Source organism: Gopherus evgoodei, chromosome 1, assembly GCF_007399415.2.
Source record: "Gopherus evgoodei ecotype Sinaloan lineage chromosome 1, rGopEvg1_v1.p, whole genome shotgun sequence".
Taxonomy (NCBI): domain Eukaryota; kingdom Metazoa; phylum Chordata; order Testudines; family Testudinidae; genus Gopherus; species Gopherus evgoodei.
In genome coordinates, this window is record NC_044322.1 from 253,408,313 (window position 1) to 253,429,046 (window position 20,734).

The 20,734-nt window shown below is 44.5% G+C and overlaps 1 protein-coding gene across 2 annotated transcripts in view; it reads left to right on the plus strand.

The window, feature by feature from the left end:
- The window catches only part of KDM5A (lysine demethylase 5A), an 84,236-nt gene extending 71,208 nt beyond the window's left edge, over window positions 1-13,028 (plus strand). For both annotated transcript variants that reach the window (XM_030543128.1, XM_030543122.1), the window contains 2 exons: window positions 1,159-1,569; window positions 11,136-13,028. In XM_030543128.1, coding sequence (XP_030398988.1) covers window positions 1,159-1,569; window positions 11,136-11,348 — 624 coding nt within the window. In that variant the 3' untranslated portion in view covers window positions 11,349-13,028. The remainder of the gene's footprint in view (window positions 1-1,158; window positions 1,570-11,135) is intronic.
- The last annotated feature ends 7,706 nt before the right edge of the window (window positions 13,029-20,734 follow it).

Below are 20,734 nucleotides of genomic sequence, written 5' to 3' on the forward strand. Positions count from 1 at the left end.
CTTTCTCCTTGTACAGCACCTAGCTCAATGGGGACTTCATCCATGACAGCTTCCTGGGTGCTATGATAATACAAATGGTAATAAATTTATGGCTGCACACACAACCTTAACTCTGCCCTTTTGTGTGCAGGCATTACACTACATTCTTATTAGATGACATACTATGTTTTCCTTCAAGAACCATACCTTACTTAGCATATAAGATAGATGTGCTCAGGGAATGAGGCAGCTATTCAATATTTATTTCTATCCTCGTTGTTCAGTATGTAACCCCATTCCTCATTTAATGCATACTATTGAAAACTTGAAGTGAATAAGGAATTCTCTATTCTATAAAGTTGTCTGGAGCTCATCAATGCACCTTAAATAATTTTATCCTCCACATCTACATGAAGTCAGAAATCCTCATTATTCCCCATTTTACAGATGCAGAAAAGGCAGAAAGATTAAGTGACCTGCCTGAGGTCCCTTAGAAAGCCTATAGGTATCCTGAGTTCCAATTCAGTTTAACCACGAGTGCTTGCTTTCTCTCCCAGAAGATGCATAACTTATTCATACACACTATGCAACTTCTGGAATGAATGAGGCAAGGGGCTCTGGAGTGGACCTAAGACCATTTCACACAACTGTGACTCATTCTTTGTCCAACGTGTGAAATGAATGAGGCTGGCGTTGTGAGGAAGAAAAACAGTATGTGATTATGTAATAAGAGTTTTGGTACAAATAATTATCAGAAGCAAGATCAGCTAGGATTGGGAATAAGCAAGAACAGACAAACGCTTAAGGAATAAATGATTCATCTTCCTACAAATATCTTTTATGTAAGTCAACAAAGTATAGCAACTGCTTATTCAAAATCCTTTCTCTTAGTTTGTTTTGCTTTTCCATAGGCCATCATTGATTCTTAACACTTTCTCTTCTTACACAGTTGAATCTGATTTCATTCATTACTTTACTCTGGCAAGCTGAAAGCTAGGAAAGAATCCCCTTTGTTCAGACTCTGCTGTCCTGCCAGGTGGTCAGGCAGGGTCCTTTCTGCACCCAAAACGTGGATAATGGGAGGTGAAGGTGGGAGGATGTCTCCAGCAGACCATGGGAATGTAGCATGTGGAATTCTCTTGAGATATATATATAAAATCTCTCCTCCTTTTTACGAAGGATGACAGCCTGGATGAGAAACCATTCAAAATGAGAGCGAGAGATTCTTCTGAGCGGAAACGGAAGCGGAAACTGGAGAGAGTAGAGCAGTTCTTTGGAGAAGTGAAGCAGAAATCTAAAGAGCTGAAGAAACTAGAGAAACCCAAAAAGAAAAAGTTGAAACTGACCTTGGACAAGACAAAGGAGTTGAATAAGTTGGCCAAGAAGCTGGCCAAAGAAGAGGAGCGGAAGAAAAAGAGAGAGAAGGCAGCTGCAGCAAAAGTGGAGCTGGCAAAGGAGAGCACAGAGAAAAAAAGAGAGAAAAAGGTGCTGGATATCCCGTCTAAGTATGATTGGTCAGGAGCTGAGGAGTCTGATGATGAGAATGCTGTGTGCGCTGCACAGAACTGCCAAAGGCCCTGCAAGGATAAGGTGAGTCCTAATTTAGTTTTGCCTTAAGCAACTGGTGGAGGGTAATGAAAACCCCTTTAAGAGTTATTTAAGGTTAACAAACTTTGAGCAGCAGTGAGGGATGTAGTTAATATGCTAAACATAATGAAGGCTAGTAGGCAAGTGTGACTTCTAGAATATTGAGCAGTCAGGCCAAAGAAGCTCATAGAATACGAACCTGCCATCTGCTCCAAGCCCGAGGAATTGAATTCTGAGCATCAGCATGCTGCATAGCGACTATGAACTAAACCCAACATTCTCTATATTGCCTCAAGCTGTTTGAGTAGGGTGAGTGGGGAGATAGAATTGGTGAGTAATTCTTCCATCTGAATGGAAAAGTTTATGCCACCCACAAGCCGCAGGTTGCCCACTATTGTTCTAGATCCTTTGTTGCTGATAATGTGGAAGACATGCTGACTTGACCCCCAGGAGTTAGTTCTGTGTTTTAGCTAGAATTGTTTCCTGGTCCTGGTCTGTTTCTGAACGAAAGTCTAAAAAGGACATGCAGTCCCATAAATGAAAATTAATTGTCCAAAGCTCTTAAATAAATCCTGTGAGCCATGAGGCAGTGGGTTGAATGAAATGCAGGCTGTACTGCCCCATTTTCTTGTCCAAGGTAAATCTACAGTGGTTTGGGAACTGATCGGATTACCTTCCGTGGTCATTTCCAGTTGTGGTCTTGGCTCTCCTAAGCAGCTGATTTTGGCTCAGAGTAACTGATGGAGGTGATCAAACTTCATTCAAACTATTTTTTTTAGATAAAATGAATTTTTCCACAAGAAAACCCTAATAGAAGCTGTGAAATTGTTGTTGTGGAATTCAGTAAGGGTACACGCGACTGCATGAATATGATTTTGAGACAGGGGTTGTGGAGTTAGTGTCCTGATTGAAGTGGTAAAAGCTAATTACTTGGAACTTTAAAAAACAAAACAAAACTATAAACTGAACAAAATGCTAGAAAATAGTATACTGTAGAGAAAAATCCTCCACTGATGATATCTAATTCTTTCCCATCTATCTTATAAATGATATTGCAGAATTAGTACATTTTGACTGGAAGTGAGGTTCCTAGCAAAGGAGTAGTGTCTCTGAGTTTACGTTCTGATAAAGTACGTATTCATTTAAATCAACTTGATATAAGCTATACTAACAAGCATATTCTTAGCATTATGTGTAGCATTCTTAAGCTAGTCCGAACATTCCTTAGAATTGTTATTTTCTGGAGGATAGACAGACATGTTTTTGTATATGTATGTATACAAAATAAAACTTAAAAAAGTGTTTTAGCCCTATGCATAGAAGATGACCAACACTGGACTATAATTCCTTACTCTTGGGGGAATTTGGTGTCACTGCATGTGTGCAGAATTCATGTTCTCCACAGATTACTTTGCTTTCGTGCAGAAAAATTACTTCTGACAGGGCAGCAAAGGGAAGCCACAAGAGCAGTTACATGTCCCTTCCCAGCAGCACAGACAGGTCTGTTCAGGTGCCCAGAGTAGCCAATAAATATGTAAATCACTACCAGCGGTGTGTGAGAGAGAGAGAGAAACACTCTGTCCCTCTAGCTCACTATTGCAACATGGTCGGCCTGGAGGGGCAGGGCTTCAGGGTGTATCTGAGGAAATAGGTGTGGTGCAGGCTGTCTCTTCAGGAAGGGCAGAATGTAGCAGCCTGCCCACTTAGTGAATTGTTCCCATTGTCTTAGTGAATTCCCCCAAGAGTATAAAACAGGTGTAAAAATTTTAAGGCTCCTTTACATTGCCAGAGTGGTTTAAAGAACAGTACAGTGCTTCAGTGATTAGAACTGGTCTATATTTTTGGACTGAAAAAATTTCTTAACAAAATGTGCACCATGAACTATTTGCTACTGACCTTTCTGGATATGGTCAGTAGCCAATATAAATTCTGAGTTTGATTCCCCAGCCAACATTTGCTCTCCGGTTGCCTATGATGTAACACTGAGCATGTGGCTGCACATATTTGTTGATTAATAACTAGAAATAGAGTCAAACCTAGATACATTACTATTAGGCAAGGGGATTTGGTGATTTCCTCTAGTGCTCCCCACTCCCATTCTCCATCCATTGTATTGTAGTTTAAATAAATTACCTAAATAATTGAAACCAGCTTGATTATATTGCATTATTTTGACAAATAAAATTTGCAGAATTTTAAATTCCTCGAGTGGTTGTTCATGTCCATTCAGAGTAGGAGTGCGCGCGCTGGGTGCACGCCAGCCGCAAGATTTTTCCTAGCAGCGTCCATAAGGTCGGCCCGGGCGCCCCCTGGAGTGGTGTCACCATGATGCCATATAAAGGGGCCCGCCGACCCTCCACCCCCTCAGTTCCTTCTTACTGCCGGTGACAGCTAGCTGGAACTTCTCTTGCGCATAGCAAGTTGGCAATGTCCTATCCTTACTGTTTAGTCCGTGTATTCAGTTACATTATAGTTAGTTAAGTAGATCTTTGTATATAGTTCTTTGTAGTTGGGGGGTCCCCCCCCCACCCGAGTCTTTGTTCTCGTCGGGCATGCCCGGGTCCCCCGGGTTCAAACTCTGCAAGGACTGCGGGAAATTCATGCCCAAGAGTGACCTGCTTGTTTAAGGTGCCTCAGAGAGAGCCACCAAAAAGACTGGTGCTCTATCTGTAGAGGCTTCCGCCCGCGAACTCTTAAGGACAGGGCTCAAAGACTTAGAGTCCTCCTGATAGAGGCGGCCCTTCGGACCTGGAACCGGCTGAGGCGGTGCCCAGCACGTCATCCTCGGTGTGGAGCGTCCCAGCACTGGCATCAGGACTTAGGGCCCAGCCCAAGTCGTCAAAAACCCGGCACTGGACGGAGTCGGGTCACAGGAAGTCGGCCTCAGTGCGGCACCACTAACCTTCGCCGGTGCCCGCCAAGAGAAGGAAGCCGGTGAGGGATCCGTCACCCCACCAGGATCTGAGGCCGACGCCATCCGTGGCTGCAAGCGGACAGGCTGGGCTACAGCCCTCGGCGGTTCTGTTGACTCCCGCACCGTGGAGAGGGCGGTTGAGTCCAGACTAGCCTAAGTCCCCGGACCTGAGCGGAGACATACGCTCCCCGTCGACGCCGGAGGCGTTCAAGGCGGCCTCAGATCTAATGGGTCTCCTGGCGCCGGCCTCCCCACATTATAGGGAGTTGCCTACTGTGGTCCGTCCCCCAGTGCAATCTAGGGGCAAGCCGGTCATGCTGTCGCCTCCCTCCCCGCACTGCACCGTGAAGGCGGCACCAGGCCAGATGAGAGGCTCCCTGCCGCCTCCGCACCACTCTCCATTGGCACCGGGTGCTGCTCCCCCCAGGTCCTCATACCCAGAGACCTCAGACTGAGAGGCAGACTCCTATCGCTCCATCCGGTCGCGGAGCAGAAGATCGGTTTTGGGGGCAAGCCACCAACGTTACCTGTAGTGGCAGCAACAATGGCAGCTGCCCTCGCAGTGGCCGTTTTGGACTGCCTGGGCCTACCATCAGTTGGTAGGCCAGGTGTTTGGTCCTCGATCACGGTTGGCCTCGGTGTCCTCGACGTTGGTGGCCCCAGCACAGCTGCCTCCTCCACCGGCACCGTCGCTGGGCAGAGTTGTGCCATTGTCAAGTTCAGCACCCCCTAGCTGGGCAGCGGCACCGGCAGCTCCGCCAGCACCGCATGATACGCCAAGCCGCTCATTGGCAACCCCGGTACTGGTCACGGTGCCGCATTTAGACTTGGAACCGGCACTGCAACCTCAATACCGTGTGCTGCAGGACCCTAAGGGGCAGCATGCACCGGAGGAAGGGCCTCTCCATGTAATCTCCTTGTCATCCTCCCCGGACAAGGCAGTCTCGGACATGGCTGCGGCGCTGGCCCTAGAGGACACTCGAATCCTCCAACAATTGCTTCGGCGAGCGGGTCAGAGCCTTGCAATCCAAGCAGAGGAAATTGAGGTGGATGCGGACCCTGTAGTGGACATCCTGGCTCCCTCAGGGCCATCCAGGGTGGCTGTCCCGCACCCTATGGAAAACAGCAGCCTCACTGGCCCCTACTCCCAAGAGGACGGAGCGGCGCCACTTCATCCCCTCTAAAAGGCATGAACACTTATACACCCATCCTTCCCTGGACTCCCTGGTAGTAGGCTCGGCCAACCAGCAGGAGCGTCAAGGGCTTCAGGGGTCAATTCCAAAGAGCAGGGACACGAAAAGACTTGAGCTCTTTGGTAGACAGGTGTACTCCACGGGAGGTCTACAACTCCACATTGCCAACCAGCAGGCAATAGTAAGCTGATATGGTCACAACACATGTTCGGCCATATTGAAGTTTGCGGAGCTCCTCCCCCAGGACTCAAGGTCAGAATTCTCGGCCCTAGTGGAGGAGGACAAACTGATCTCCCGAGCCTCTCTCCAGGCCGTCCTAGATGCGGCAGACTCAGCCTTGCGCACCCTGGCCATGGGCCTGGTTATGTGGCGGGGAGCCTGGCTCCAGGTCTTGGGCCTGCCCTATGAGGTCCAGCAGACAATTCAAGACCTCCTCCTTTCGGAGAAAACGGACAAACGTCTGCATAGCTTAAAGGACTCGAGGGCCACGCTTTGCTTGCTGGGCTTGCATACCCCTGTGACCCAGCACAGACAATTTAGGCCACAGGCAACCCCTCACCCATACCAGCCAAAGACTCACCAGGAGCTGGGGTGCAGGCGGAGCAGAAATGGTAGGAGGTGTCACCAACGCCACCCCTCCGGCCAGGCGTCTGGTCAGTCGAGACCACCATCAGGGCCTAGACCATGGTACAGTCGAGGGCGACCTACCAGTCGAGACTCTGGATCCTTCCACCCTTACCTTTGGGTCATGTCTGTCCCACTTCTACCGTACCTGGTCCCGAATCACGTCGGACAGATGGTTCCTCTGCACGATAGAGAGGGGATATTCCATCCAGTTCTCCTCCCTTCCACTCCACCAACCCCCTTCCCTGTCCCTCTTCAGGGACCCATCTCACGAGCAACTTCTAATTCAAGAAGTGAAGTCCCTCACAGAGGCAGGGGCGGTGGAGGAAGTCCCGCGGGAGCTCAGGGGCATTTGGTTCATTTGGTGACCATATCTGCTTTTCATCCGGGAGAGGGGGGTGCCTCGGTGTTTGTGAACCCGCTGGTTGGGCATTTCCTGAAGGGTATGGACAGGCTCTTCCCACATGTGTGTCAGCCGACCCCTGCTTGGGACCTGAACCTGGTCCTCTCTGCCCTTTCAGGGCCTCCCTTTGAGCCTCTGGCTTCGTGCTCCCTGCTGTACCTGTCGTACAAGACCGCCTTCCTTGTGGCGATCACCTCGGCCAGAAGGGTGTCAGAGCTTCGAGCGTTAACATCTGTGCCCCCATACACAGTCTTCTACAAGGACAAGGTCCAACTTAGACCTCATCTGGCTTTCCTACCCAAGGTTGTTTCACAGTTCCACATGGGCCAAGATATCTTTCTCCCGGTGTTTTATCCGAAACCACACTCGTCCAGTGAAGAACGGAGGCTACGTTCCCTGGATGTCCGCAGGGCCTTGGCTTTTTACATAGAGCGTACCAAGCCGTTCAGACACTCGACCCAGCTCTTCGTCGCAGTGGCGGAAAGGATGAAGGGGATCCCGATCTCCTCTCAGCGAATCTCTTTGTGGATCGCGACCTGCATCCGGGAATGCTACCATATAGCTAAGACCCCAGTCCCTCCGGTCACGGCCCACTCCACTAGGGCGCAGGCCTCCTCTGTGGCGTTCCTGGCTCAGGTTCCGACTCAGGAGATTTGTAGAGCAGCCACGTGGTCCTCCATCCACACGTTCTTGTCTCACTACGCCATCACACACCAGGCAAGGGATGACGCAGCCTTCGGGAGTGCAGTTCTCCAGTCAGCAGTGATCTCTGATCCCACCTCCTAAGGTTAGGCTTGTGAGCGACCTACTTTGAATGGACATGAACAACCACTCGAAGAAAAAACGGTTACCCACCTTTTAGTAACTGTTGTTCTTCAAGATGTGTTGTTCATGTCCATTCCAACACGCACCCTCCTGCCCCTCTGTCGGAGTGCTGGCAAGAAGGAACTGAGGGGGTGGAGGCTCAGCGAGCCCCTTTATAGGGTGCCGTGGTGGCGCCACTCCAGGGGGCTCCCGGGCCGACTCTACGGATGCTGCTAGGGAAAATCTTCCGGCTGGCGTGCACGCAGCGCGTGCACACCTACTTTGAATGGACATGAACAACACATCTCGAAGAACAACAGTTGCTAAAAGGTGGGTCACCGTTTTTTTCGGCACAGAATTCCCCCGGGAGTAAATTCCTGGAACTGCAGGCATTAACTTCTCAACTGATAAAGCTATAGTTTGATTATGAACTTAAGTAAAACCTTCAGTTAGTTTTGATAGTTAATTGTTGCTTTGCTTCAAAAACATTACAATTTCAATTATTTTCTAGTATATCTTGAGTTCAGTTTCATGTGATCCTATAAGCAGAGTTCCAGCAGTTAATAGCTTTGATAAATGTACCAGTAAGTTGTTTTTTATTAATACAGCAGTTCCTTAATCTTCTGATTCCAGTTTCTTCTTATCACATTCAAATTAAAATCTGCTTTTACTCAGAAAATGGTTGACCTGCTGGTGCCTAAGGGCTTTTAAAATAGTTTTGATTTACTTTTGTTTCTCTTGAACAGATTTGTTTTTGTTCTACAGCAAATTCCTCTAAAAGTTGAGGGTGTTTTTCCCTTAAATGTACGGCAACATCAGAGTTGTAAGTATGTCAGGTAACTTTGTCAGCCACTGGCTACCAGTTCAGTAGTTTTGGACTGTTACATGGTCTAAGGTTATTGGAAGCAGTAGTGCAGCTAAGTTTAGATGGGCCTGTCTTGGCCAAATGCAATAATTAGGTTCCTTTGTTTTCTGAAATTCTTCTGCTGCAGAATCCACACAGCTACAGAATTTGGCCACAGAATCTAAACTTTCATTTAAGACTTTAGTCTTTATGGTTGCAAAAATCATCTTCCTGATGTAAATCTCTGCAATGTTGTATTATTCATTTTTGTATTTAATTGAATTAAAATGTCTATTTTGGCATTTACATGAAGCTGCTGCAAAAAATTCAGTGTGCTGCAGAAATTGAGGGATTTGTTGTAGAATTTAGGTTCAGTGTGTCAAAAGACTCCATGAGGCTGTTGAAGTATATACCCACTTCTAACAGCCTCCTTCATGTGCTATTGCAGTTTTCTACTTGCATTAGGTGTTGGGGGAGGAAGAACATGAGATAAAAGAATAAGGGAAGGATTTAAGGCAAAATTAAATAAGTGACTTGGTAGCTGAGGGGAGGCAGGGAAGAATTTCAGCTAAATAAGATAGCACCAGTGAATAAGCTCCCTAATTGTGGACAGAAATTGAGGGAGATCAGAAAGTCCAGAGTGAGAAAGTAGCCAGATAAATAGATCTGAGCTCAGTTAGGGTAGACCAACTCCATGAAGTGTTTGGAATACTAAGGAGCAGTTCGAAATAGATCCTGATATGCAGAGTAAGTTGGTGGAACCAGGAAGAGGGGAGTAATGTTCTTCTGTTTCCTGGAGTGAGACTAGCCTAACAGCCACATTCGAGACCCCTGCCCTCCCGGGTCTAAGAGTAAAAATTTAAGAAAACGGTAAGGAGAAGATTGCAATTGGTAGTGAGTAAGGATGTCACCTGAGACAGGGTCAAAGGAAGGGGGGATGAATTCTGGCAGGGTTCCTCAGATTGCAAGTCTGCCTATTACTGCCTGTGCAGTGTGAGAACAAAGAAAACTTAGATCAAGTCAAAGAGGATTGGTTGTCCAGCTTGGGCCTGGAAGCGAAGGTAGGACTATGTTAGCGGGAATGATAGAAGATAGTCATGGGACAAAGGTTTTTCCCCTAGGAAAGGGCTTCATTATTTGGAGTTAAGCTTTAATGTCAAACTTAACTGGTAGATGGTACATTTTGCTTGATCAGCTGGATCAAAATTATTAATGGTTGAATCCAGCAATGAAAAGTCTAGGAGGGAGAAAAGAAATACTTCGAAATGAGCTCTAGCGAAAGGATGAGGGAACAGCAAAGCCGTTAGTTTCTTTTTGTACCAAGTGAATGTCATTGGCTCCTTGCTGAAGGTCCTCAGGGAAGAGTGACTGATAGTTCTGAAAACTTACATAGTCGAGGAGACAAACCGAACAGTTTTAGTACTTGGAAAATCAAAGGGAGGATGGTCTAGGTAAAGAGGTAAGTGAAACCCTCTTATTCCAGAGTATTGCGGAGGCTAGGGAGCATGGTCACGAGTGAGGGAGGATCAGGTAAAGCAAGGAGGTGCTTTTGTTCAGAAAAGTTGAGGCAAATAGTGGCTTTGACAAATTATGTTTGAGCGTGTGTTATGCTGAAGATTCACCAGGGGAGACAGAAGTGGAGCTTAATTTCCATTTTTCAAAATAAAAATCAGAAAACACCTCATGGTGTAAAGTGATCAGGTAGTTGAAGTAGGGAGTCTGGAATGGCACTGATAGTATCCTGGCCTAGGATAGGAGAAGAACTGGGTCTTTGTAGTAGACAGAGGTTTGGTAGATAATAAGTTATGATTTATGCATTTCTCAGGAGGCACATTGAGTCCCAGTTGGTACCATCCTCTCTGTCTATTTAGATGAAGGCAGCTGGACTGAAATTCATGGAGGTGACCTGGAGGGGAGAGAAGGGGGGTGGGATTGAAGAAGGGGAGAGTAGAGTAATGGGTAAATTAGTATGTTTTAAATGAGAAACTGTCAGTAATCTGTGTTGGATTCTGCTGGGAGGGAGAATACTTACAGCAAAAAAAGAAAATAATACATTATTTATGTCTGAAAAGTGGTCACCATATAGGCACTGTCGTTGCTCTTTCCCAAGGGCTGGTCACATGTCCTTGCCCTCTGGTAACATGTATTCTAGGCTTTCCTGGATTTCAAAAGGCGTTTTCACCCCAACATTTTCATTGTAATTGATCCTTAGGAATCAGGATAGTGCTAATTCATTCCCTTTGCGTGTGTTACTAGTGCTCTTTGTTTGCCCTGTGCAACTGACTAAACTTGTGTGTTTCTGCTTTCTTGGGTACTTAAGGAGATATTGACATAAATACAACAGATTATCTTGGAGGAACATTCCTGAATGTTTAGGCTGGGTATTGTGCAAGTAGCTTTGGACAAGTTGAATTTATAAAATTCCCCACATCTGACTAAGAAGAGAGTCATCACGTTATAGGATGTGATCCTTTATCAGGGTCTATTGATACTACTCAACTGTACTGAAATCATACCTAAACTATAGGCCACACTGAAACCGTGCAGCTTCTGCATCTTCAGAACTGGTTGAGTGTGAAGTGATGCAGCTGTAGAAGGCAATGCCAAGTTTGTCTAACTATCTTCCTTGGTTTGGTCCTAGCAAAGAACTGTAATGACTTTAGCTGCCATTGACTGTTTACCCAAGCAGAGTCCCAGGCTTATTTTCTGACACTGGTCTGGAGAGTTGAATCTGACATCTTTCTCCCTCTTGTGTTCTTCATGTATTGTTGATCTTGTCTCTTGCAGGTAGATTGGGTGCAGTGTGATGGTGGCTGTGACGAGTGGTTTCATCAAGTTTGTGTTGGCGTCTCTCCAGAAATGGCAGAGAATGAGGATTACATCTGTATGAACTGCGCAAAGAAACCAATGCAGGGCCCAAGTAGCCCAGCTCATGTACCACCTCCCCCGTTCTTACTGAGCTACAAGTTACCAATGGAAGATCTCAAGGAGACAAGTTAGCAGCTACTCAGTTTCTCTGGGACTTGGGGAAAACGGACCACCGAGACCCTATTGAAAGAGGGTGTTTGAAGTTAATGTAGCCACTCAGCCTCATTACCAAGGATGTACAGCCCTGCAGCAGAGATGGTCCCCTGTTGCTGGCTTCCTCTGTACAACGGGGATGTCAGAGGCACAGTGGTTCCAAACCATCAATGCAGACGCCATCTCTGTGGGAGTTCCAGCCAATATTTTAAATGAAAGTGTTCCCAGCTGAGTGTGGATGCTGCCTTCAGAGACTGAGCAGACTTGGAGCTGTTAGATTAGACACTTGGGTGTGTTAAAAGAGCATCTGTGAAACGGGAAGTGGGGTTGGCCTGGAATTGGTGGCCATTAGCTGGAGCTCTCAGCCCTACCAGGTTGTCCCATGGAGTCGTATTGTCCATGCAGAGATTTGGAAGTTATCTTTAGCCCAGTGGTCTCTCCATACCAACTGAGCCAACAGGGAAATGTATGGGAATAATGAACCTGCCTCAATGGCCAGGCAGCTCACACTACATTATAGGGATGGAAGGGGGTGGCTGAATAGCTCTTAGTGTCTGTTTTGTAGTTAGAGGACAAAGGAGCTCAAGGTCTCAGAAGTCAGCACTGGTTCTGTTTACCAAAAAGACACCCAGCCCCGCCCCGCCCTTCCCAACCATGTATATTTCCCTGACGGGGAAAGTCAATCTCCCCATCCTGAGGAGGGCCACAAAGCATCAGTTAAGATGTAAATCTGTGCCAGAGCTTGGAAAGCAAAGAGCACTTTCCCTCTCTACAGGGGTCATCTCTCCTGTTCTAGGCATTGTTAATGTTCCCTGCTCCTGTATATTACAGTTGTTTGACACAGGCTGGAGCTGGTGGAGAGATATAGCAGGGTGATCTGTGCCTAGGGATGGGGAGGAACGAGGACAGCCCACTTACCTCACGGGTTACCTTGACATGTGCTTCTATGAAAACTTCCATTCACAAGTATTTCCAGTATCACGAGGCTACAGGCATGGCCTTGAGCGATACCAACAAGCAGTCTGCAGATACTGATCACAGCGCAGATCCCCTCCCTGCTGGCTTTGCCTACAATCAGCAGCAGATCCTGTTGGAAGTTGCCCCTGGCTTTGCCGGTGGACAGAGGGCGTGGAGTAATCCTGGGTGACAGTTGTTTTAGTAAATCCATTTTTTAAAAAGGACTTGTTTTTACTTTTTTCTAAATGTCTCAGACTACTGACTTGTTCTATAAATAGATTATTTTTCTTTGATTTTTTTATACTTACCACTGTTACCAGCAGCACAGAGACAGAGGTTCACAAAACAAAAAACCTGCCCACGGGCTTGGTTTTTTTTACTTCATTCCTTCCTTGTAGTACAAGGAATTAGCAGTTATCTTCCCCATCCTAGCCTAACCAGCTGCCTGTGTTTAAATAGGTAAATACATTTCACGTGCTACCTTCATGTTTGGGATTGTTCCTGTTAGTGGGGCACTTGGGCCTTGCTGACTCCAGTCTTTGCTGGCTTAATGTATGTGAGTGTCTGAAGCTGGCCACTGTGCTGTCTTGCCCCCCTTTCCCTGTTGTGTTTCCATTCTTCTACAGTTCTAGGAGTGTTGTAAGTAGTGTCCAGGCTTAGTAGAAGCTGGGCTGGGATTTAAAAAAAAATTGACAAAAACAAGTGTTCTGTCTTGACTGTTCTGTGTCCCTTTTTTTGTACTTCAGTTTTTGGAGGGTTCTTTAGTTGTTTGAGATACCAGCCAACATTTTCCAGGCAAAAAAGTAACTAGTAATTCAACTCAGTCTGCTTCATCTAGATTAACTTCACCCAACTGCTTGTCTGTTCCTGATACCTGGGAAGTGGTGGTGGCGGTAGTGACTGATTTAAAGGGGGAGGCCTGGGCCTTTGGCAGATGAAATAATGAGTTTAGACACAGAAGGATAAGGCAGACATTTTAGGACATTGAGTGCCTTGGGGTGAGAAATTGCGGGGAGGGATAGCTCAGTGGTTTGAGCATTGGCCTGCTAAACCCAGGGTTGTGAGTTCAATCCTTGAGGGGCCAGTTAGGGATCTGGGGCAGAAATCATACTTGGTCCTGCTAGTGAAGGCAGAGGGCTGGACTTGATGACCTTTCAAGGTCCCTTCCAGTTCTAGGAGATAGATATATCTCCAATTATTATTTATTTAAATTGATGTGGTCATAGCCAAAGGTTCATCTAGCCCAGTATCCTGTCTTCCAACAGTGGCCAATCCCAGGTGCCCCAGATGGAATGAATAGAACATCAAGTGACCCATCCTGTCGCCCATTCCCACCTTCTGGCAAACAGAGGCTGGGGACACCATCCCTGCCCATCCTGGCTAATAGTCATTGATGGACCTATCCTCCATGAATTTATCCAGTTCTTTTTTGAACTGTGTTAGTCTTGGACTTCACAACATCCTCTGGCAAAGAGTTCCACAGGTTGACTGCGTGGTGTGAAGCAATACTTCCTTTTGCTTGATTTTAAACTTGCTGCCTCCTTTCATTTAGTGATCTCTAGTTCTTGTGTTATGAGGAGTAACTAACATGTCCTTATTTACTTTCTCCACACTAGTCATGTTTTTATAGACCACTATCATATCTCCCCATAGTCTTCTCTTTTCCAAGCTGAAAGTCCCAGTTTTATTAATCTCTCCTCATGAAGCTGTTCCATACCCCTAATCATTTTTGTTGCCCTTTTCTGAACCTTTTCCAGTTCCAATATCTTTTTTGAGATGTGGCGATCAGATTTGCATGCAGTATTCAAGATATGGGCATACCATGGATTTATGTAGAGGCAATATGATATTTTCTGTCTTATTATCTAGCCCTTTCTTAATGATTCCCAACTTTCTATTCGCTTTTTTGACTGCTGCTGCACATTGAGTGGATGTTTTCAAAGAACTACCCACAATGACTCCATGATCTGTCTCTTGAGTGGCAACAGCTAATTTAGACCCTGTCATTTTATATAGTTGAGATTTGTTTTCCAATGTGCATTATTTTGCATTTATCAACATTGGGCAACAAAATGGCAGATGAAATTTAGTCACCCAGTTTTGTAAGATCCCTTTGTAGCTCTTTGCAGTCTGCATTGGGCTTAACTATCATGAATAGTTTTGTATTGTTGCAAATTTTGCCACATCACTGTTTACCCCTTTTTTTTAACCAACAAAGGTTAAAAGGTGAGACCTTCTTACCAATCTTTGAGAGGACCTTTCCTCTTATCCCGTGACAGCTTACTTTGCTTAAGAGTCTTTCGTGAGGGACCTTGTCAAAGGCTTTCTGAAAATCTAAGTACACTATATCCACTGGATCCCCCTTGTTCACATGCTTGTTGACCTCCTCAAAAAATTCTAGGAGGTTGTGAGCCTTGATTTCCCTTTACAAAACCATGTTGACTCTTCCCCAACAAATTATGTTCATCTATGTGTGACAATTTTGTTCTTTACTATAATTTCAACCAGTTTGCCTGGTACTGAAGTCAGTCTTACCAGCCTGTAATTGCCAGGATCAGCTCTAGAGCCCTTTTTAAAAATTAGCATCATATTAGCTATCCTCCAGTTATTTGGTACAGAAGCTGATTTAAATGATAGGTTACAAACCACAGTTAGTAGTTCTGCAGTTTCACATGTGAGTTCCTTCAGAACTCATGGGTGAATACTGTCTGGTCCTGGTGACTTATTACTGTTTAGTTTATAAATTGGTTCCAAAACCACCTCTAATGACACCTCAATCTGGGACAGTTCCTCAGATTTGTCACCTAAAAAGAATGGCTCAGGTTTCGGAATCTCCATGAAGACCGAAGAAAAGAATTAATTTAGTTTCTTCACATTCTCTTATCATCCTTGAGTACTCAGAATTTTTTTGCTATTACTTTTTAGGTCTTTGGCAAGCTGTTCTTCAAAAATATTTGGCCTTCCTAATTATATTTTTACACTTCACTTGCCAGAGTTTATGCCCCTTTCTGTTTTCCTCACTAGGATTTAACTTCCACTTTTTAAAGGATGACTTTTTGCCTCTCACTGCTTCTTTTGTTTAGCCATGGTGGTACTTTTTTGGTTCTCTTACTATGTTTTTTAATTTGGGGTCAACATTTAAGTTGAGCCTCTCTTACGGTGTCTTTAAAATGTTTCCATGCAGCTTGCAGGGATTTCACTTTTGGCACTGTACCTTTTAGTTCATCTTTGTGCAGTTTGTTTCTGAAATTAAATGCTACCATGTTGGGCTGTTGTGTTGTTTTCCCTGCCACAGGAATGTTAAATTTAATTATATTATGGTCACTATTACCAAGCGGTCCAGCTGTATTCACCTCTTGGACCAGATCCTGTGCTTCACTTAGGACTAAATCAGGAATCACCTCTCCTCTCATGGGTTGCAGGACTAGCTGCTCCAAAAAGCAGTCAATTAAGGTATCAAGAAACTTTTTCTTCATCCTGTCCTGAAGTGACATGTACCCACTCAACCAGGGGATAGTTGCAATCCCCCATTATTACTGAGTTTTTTTATTTTTATAGCATCTCTAATCTCCCTGAGCCTTTCAGTCTCTATCACCATCTTGGTCAGGTGGTCGGTAATATATCCCTACTGCTATATTCTTATTATTAGCGCATGGAATTACTGTCCATAGAGATTCTATGATAGTTTGGTTCATTTAAGATTTTTACTTCATTTAATACTATGCTGTCTTTCACATATAGTGCCACTTCCCCACCAGCATGACCTGTTCTGTCCTTCTGATATATTTTGTAGCCTGGTATTATTGTGTCCCATTGATTATTCTCATTCCATCAACTTTCTGTGATGCCTATTATATCAATATTCTCATTTAATACGAGGCACTCTAGTTCACTCATCTTATTATTTAGACTTTTAGCATTTGTATATAAGCACTTTAAGAACTAGTCACTTTTTAGCTGTCTGCCATTACATGATGTAATTGAATAGGACTCTTTTTTCATTTGACTGTTTATCAAATCCTACTCATATTTTATCATCATCCATCCTCTCCTCCTTACTAGGGCATAGAGAATCTCCATTAATAGATCTTGCCCTATGGGATGTATCTGTCCGAACCATGTGCTTCTCTGCACCTGTTGGCTTTCCCCCAGCCCTTCGTTTAAAAACAGCTCTATGGCCTTTTTAATTTTAAGTGCCAGCAATCTGGTTTCATTTTGGTTTTGGTGGAGCCCATGCTTCCTGTACAAGCTCCCTGTTTTCCAAAGGGTTCCCTAGTTCCTAATAAATCTAAACCCCTCCTCCCTACACCATCGTCTGGTCCATGCATTGAGGCCCTGCAGTTCTGCATAACTGGCCCTGCGCGTGGAACTGGAAGCATTTCAGACAATGCTACCATGGTAGTACAGTAACTGCATCAGTTAAATTGGGGCAAAAGAGTGGTGAGTGATGCATCACAAACTGAACAGGAACTCCCATTCCTGTTTATATCCTTTCTTTGCATCCCATCATAACCAGAAACTCCAAATTTTAAAAACATCCCTCTTGTTAACCCACTATTTTGGTAAATCAGTTAAGGCAAGTCTCACTTTCCCTTACATTCTAAAAAGATTGGTACTTTGCCTTCTTTTAATCAGGACTGAATTAGTGTCTCCGTATAGAAGGACCTGTCACCAGTGAGTGAACATTTCAGTAAGTAGAATTATTCAGTTTAAGAAATCTTAAAAAAAAAATAAAAATCCAAGGTCTCTTACATTTTCATAATTCCTAAAATCCATGACAGTGGGGAAAATATGGCTACATCTCCTTTAGACCAATGATTTGAACATATGTTGTCTTGGTGGAGGCAATACTGCGTGTGATTATACTGCAAAGAGACCCCTGAAGAGTTTCCCCTAGCAAACAGGGTGAATGTTCGTGTTCCTCTGAGCCAGGATATGGAGAATCTTCATCCTAGTGCCTTCCAAAGGATAAGTGAGCCAACGGGGGAAGAATCACCAGCCAGAGGATGGAGTGTTCAGTTGCTCTGCTGGTTCCTTGCAGGCTTAGAGTACTGTAAACAAAAAGCCAATGGGTAACTATTGGAATTAGGCATACTATTGATTGCTGCTTTTTTGGGTTAACACTCCCTTTGAAATGCTAGATGTACTTACTTTCTCATGAATGAGGGAGTGTGCCTAATGTATTTGATGTGCTTTCAAGTTTTCAGACCCAAGACAAAAGGCCATAGCTACCCTACATTATATGTGTAACTTTGTTGTTTTTTTTTTTAAAGGGGGGGGGCGGGGCAAAATGGCTCTCAGAAGGTAGGCGATAGTATAAACTACCCTGATCCAATAACTCTCTTGGAAAGTTTATGAAGAAACTAGGAGCAGTTGAAGATAGCACTATTCAGCGCCATAAAATTATGCTTAGAATTACATTCACAAATCCCTAATTGTTTAGTAATTTGGATTTTGTCTTTATGAGACCACAAAAAACCAACAACAAAAAAACACATAATCTAAAGAGAACCTGTGGAATACACTTTCCTTAAATGTCTACATTTTTTTTTTCAGACGTAGTAAACAACCTCACCTGCAATAGCCATGACTAAAATTGTGTGTTCTGGTACATACAGATGACACCATAATAGTTTAGTAAAGTAGTTAACTGTTACTGAGGGAGCGTCTCTTAATGAGGATAATTTTTGCATTGAACCTGAACATCCATTGCACAATTACCATACTGAGACCAGGGTTTAAAGAAGGATTAGGCATTTATGTGGTTAATGAGAATACCCACAGTTAAGTTAAATAGGTTGTGTGTATGTGTGATATGATTGATATATATCAATATATGTGTGTGTATGTGTATATATAATAATTTGACTCGGAAAATCTAAGCCCTTTATGCTTCAGGGTGCAGATCACGTAACTGACATATTAGGAAGTTCTCTCTGCAGGTTATTCCGGAATTGTTCATTAGAGATTCTTGCCCTTTCCTCTATACTAACTACTGATTGCAGAAGACAGGGATTGCTTTGTCCATCGCTGAAATGTGACCACATCTGGGCTCAAATAAAACAGCTGCTTAATAGTGCATTTCAACCCTATGCAGCTGTTCAGCTCAGAAAGTGAAGAATATGTAATCCTATTGAAACTGTAGCAAGTATTTATGTATCTAGAATGCAGTCACCCAAACAGGAATTTCCTTAGGTCAGTAGGGCTTAATATTTTATGAAAATTGCCATGGAATCTTTAGAAATCAAAAATGGGCAGGGCTTTGGTTGTAGCTCTCGTCCAAAGGCTGTACCTCCAGCACTGTGTAGCCCCCTAATGCTAGGCATTGGTTCTGCACCAACAAAGAGAGAGCCATCTGTTGAACTACAAGTACAGTTTCTTGCAACAGTTAAGTCGTCTTCAGAGGTCTCACCTAAATGTTGACAGCCCAAATCTGCTTAGTTATGGGGGCCCAGCCTGAGTTGCCATGGCTCTCAACAGCTTTCTGAGATAGTTGTCTATTACGCCCATTATTATGGATAGGAGCACTGATGCAGAGTGAAGTTAAGTTGGCTTGATTATGGTCTCAAAGTGACAGGGAATAGAAATGAGGACTGATCTCTCATTCTCCTGTCTAACCACAAGATTACAGTGAAGACTGCATAGGTGTTTCTAGCATTCACAAAAGAACCTGGGACATTAGGTGAACAGGAAAATGATGGACCCTGAAGGGTTAATAGAACTGATGCTGCAAAAAGCTATTTCCTGGCCGGCGTTCCCCATTATGGTACCCTGGGGCAGATAAGATAAAATGGCTGCTAGAATGCAGCGAGGAGTATAGGAAACTCCAAATGGCAGATTCAAGGTCCAAAAGATGCTGCTGCACCTTCAGCCAATGTGGACTAGTAAACACGAACACTTGACCCAGATGATAAGACATACTGCATGTACCAACTTGCTCTAGCTGGTGCAGCCTTAATGGTGGGTAATCCTTGCGTACACAGCTGTTTACACAGAGAAGTTGTTAAAAATTAACCTGGACAGAGTCATCTTAGTCAGCTCTTGCCTTAGGTTTTTCCCCTGCTCTATTGAACTAGAAAATGTCCAAACCTTTTGTCTGACACAAGTAGTTTTCTGCCCTAGAGTAAGGGTCTAGTTTGCCAATTACGGCTATGGTAGAACGATCTCTTGTCACCAGATAAGTTAATAAAACAAAGGCTGCTAAAAAATGGACACAGTAGGAAGACCAAAGAAACCCAAGAGTTGCTGGTTTCTCCTTCCATGTGTGTAGTGATTTGGGTGTTCCTGGTCTTCAGCTCTTGCAGACAAGTTCACTCATCTTCCGTGTTCTAATTGAGAAAATGAAGCAATTTTTAAAATCATCAGTTTTATAACGTGTTTGGGGGAAAATAGGCTGAGAAGCTTTGGCTGTTTTGTTATGAAGAGTTGAGGCTCCTTTATTTAGAAAAGAAAATGAAAATGGGAAGATTGCAAGCTCCCTCAATACCTACTTTCCTACAATCATAGGAACATACTCAGACCACCCACCCCAGCCCAACATGATCCCTGCTTGGTGCAAGCACAGTCATCACGGGGAGAGAATAAATTCAACCCTTATCAAACTCTAATCACGCCAGAGCAGGAGGATAACAAATGTACTATGGCAGCTGCAAACTGCACAATGACTTGAGAGATTCAGAACAGTGAGTCTCATGCAGAGAGATGTTTCAGTACAAATGAATGTAAAGTCACATGCCAAAGGCAAAGAAATGAACAGCAGACATACAAATGAGGAAACAGCTATCTGTATATCTAATGAGACATATAAAAAGATGTCTGTTACTCTGGGTGCCTTTGAAATGAGGGCTATTTCAGTGAGAGCCACCAGCAATCTCCAATAAAAATTCAATCCCAATTCTAAAATGTTCCTTTCGTCTCTTAAAGGCTTGAGTAAAAAGGCAGGCCTTGCAGCATGCCCTGAAAATCAACACTTACTTGTTTCAGTGCCAGGTGGAGAAGTGGTTCTGAAACGGAAGGACTCTCAGGGAATGCGTACCATAAGTGGTGGGAGCGCCAAGTTGAGTGCCTCCACTGGTCTGCAGCTGTGGCAATATTTCCTGTAAAGGTCGGGGGGAGGCTACTTCTGAAGAGGATAGGACCCCCCCCCCAGCATCTTAGGACTTCATAGAGCAAAGCAATACTTGTCTCATCAAGATTAGATTAGTGCAATGCCCTGTACATGGAGCTGCATTTTAACTCAACTTGGAAACTAAAACTGATGTAGAAGGTAGTGGCCTGCTTGGTAAGTGGTGTGCCTTGATAGGACATCAATGGTCACCCATCTGCACTGGAGAAAGGCACAAATCACAGTAAATAGAGTAGTATCCTGTTCCCAGACACATGAATAAAGCATTATGAGGCACAGCTGT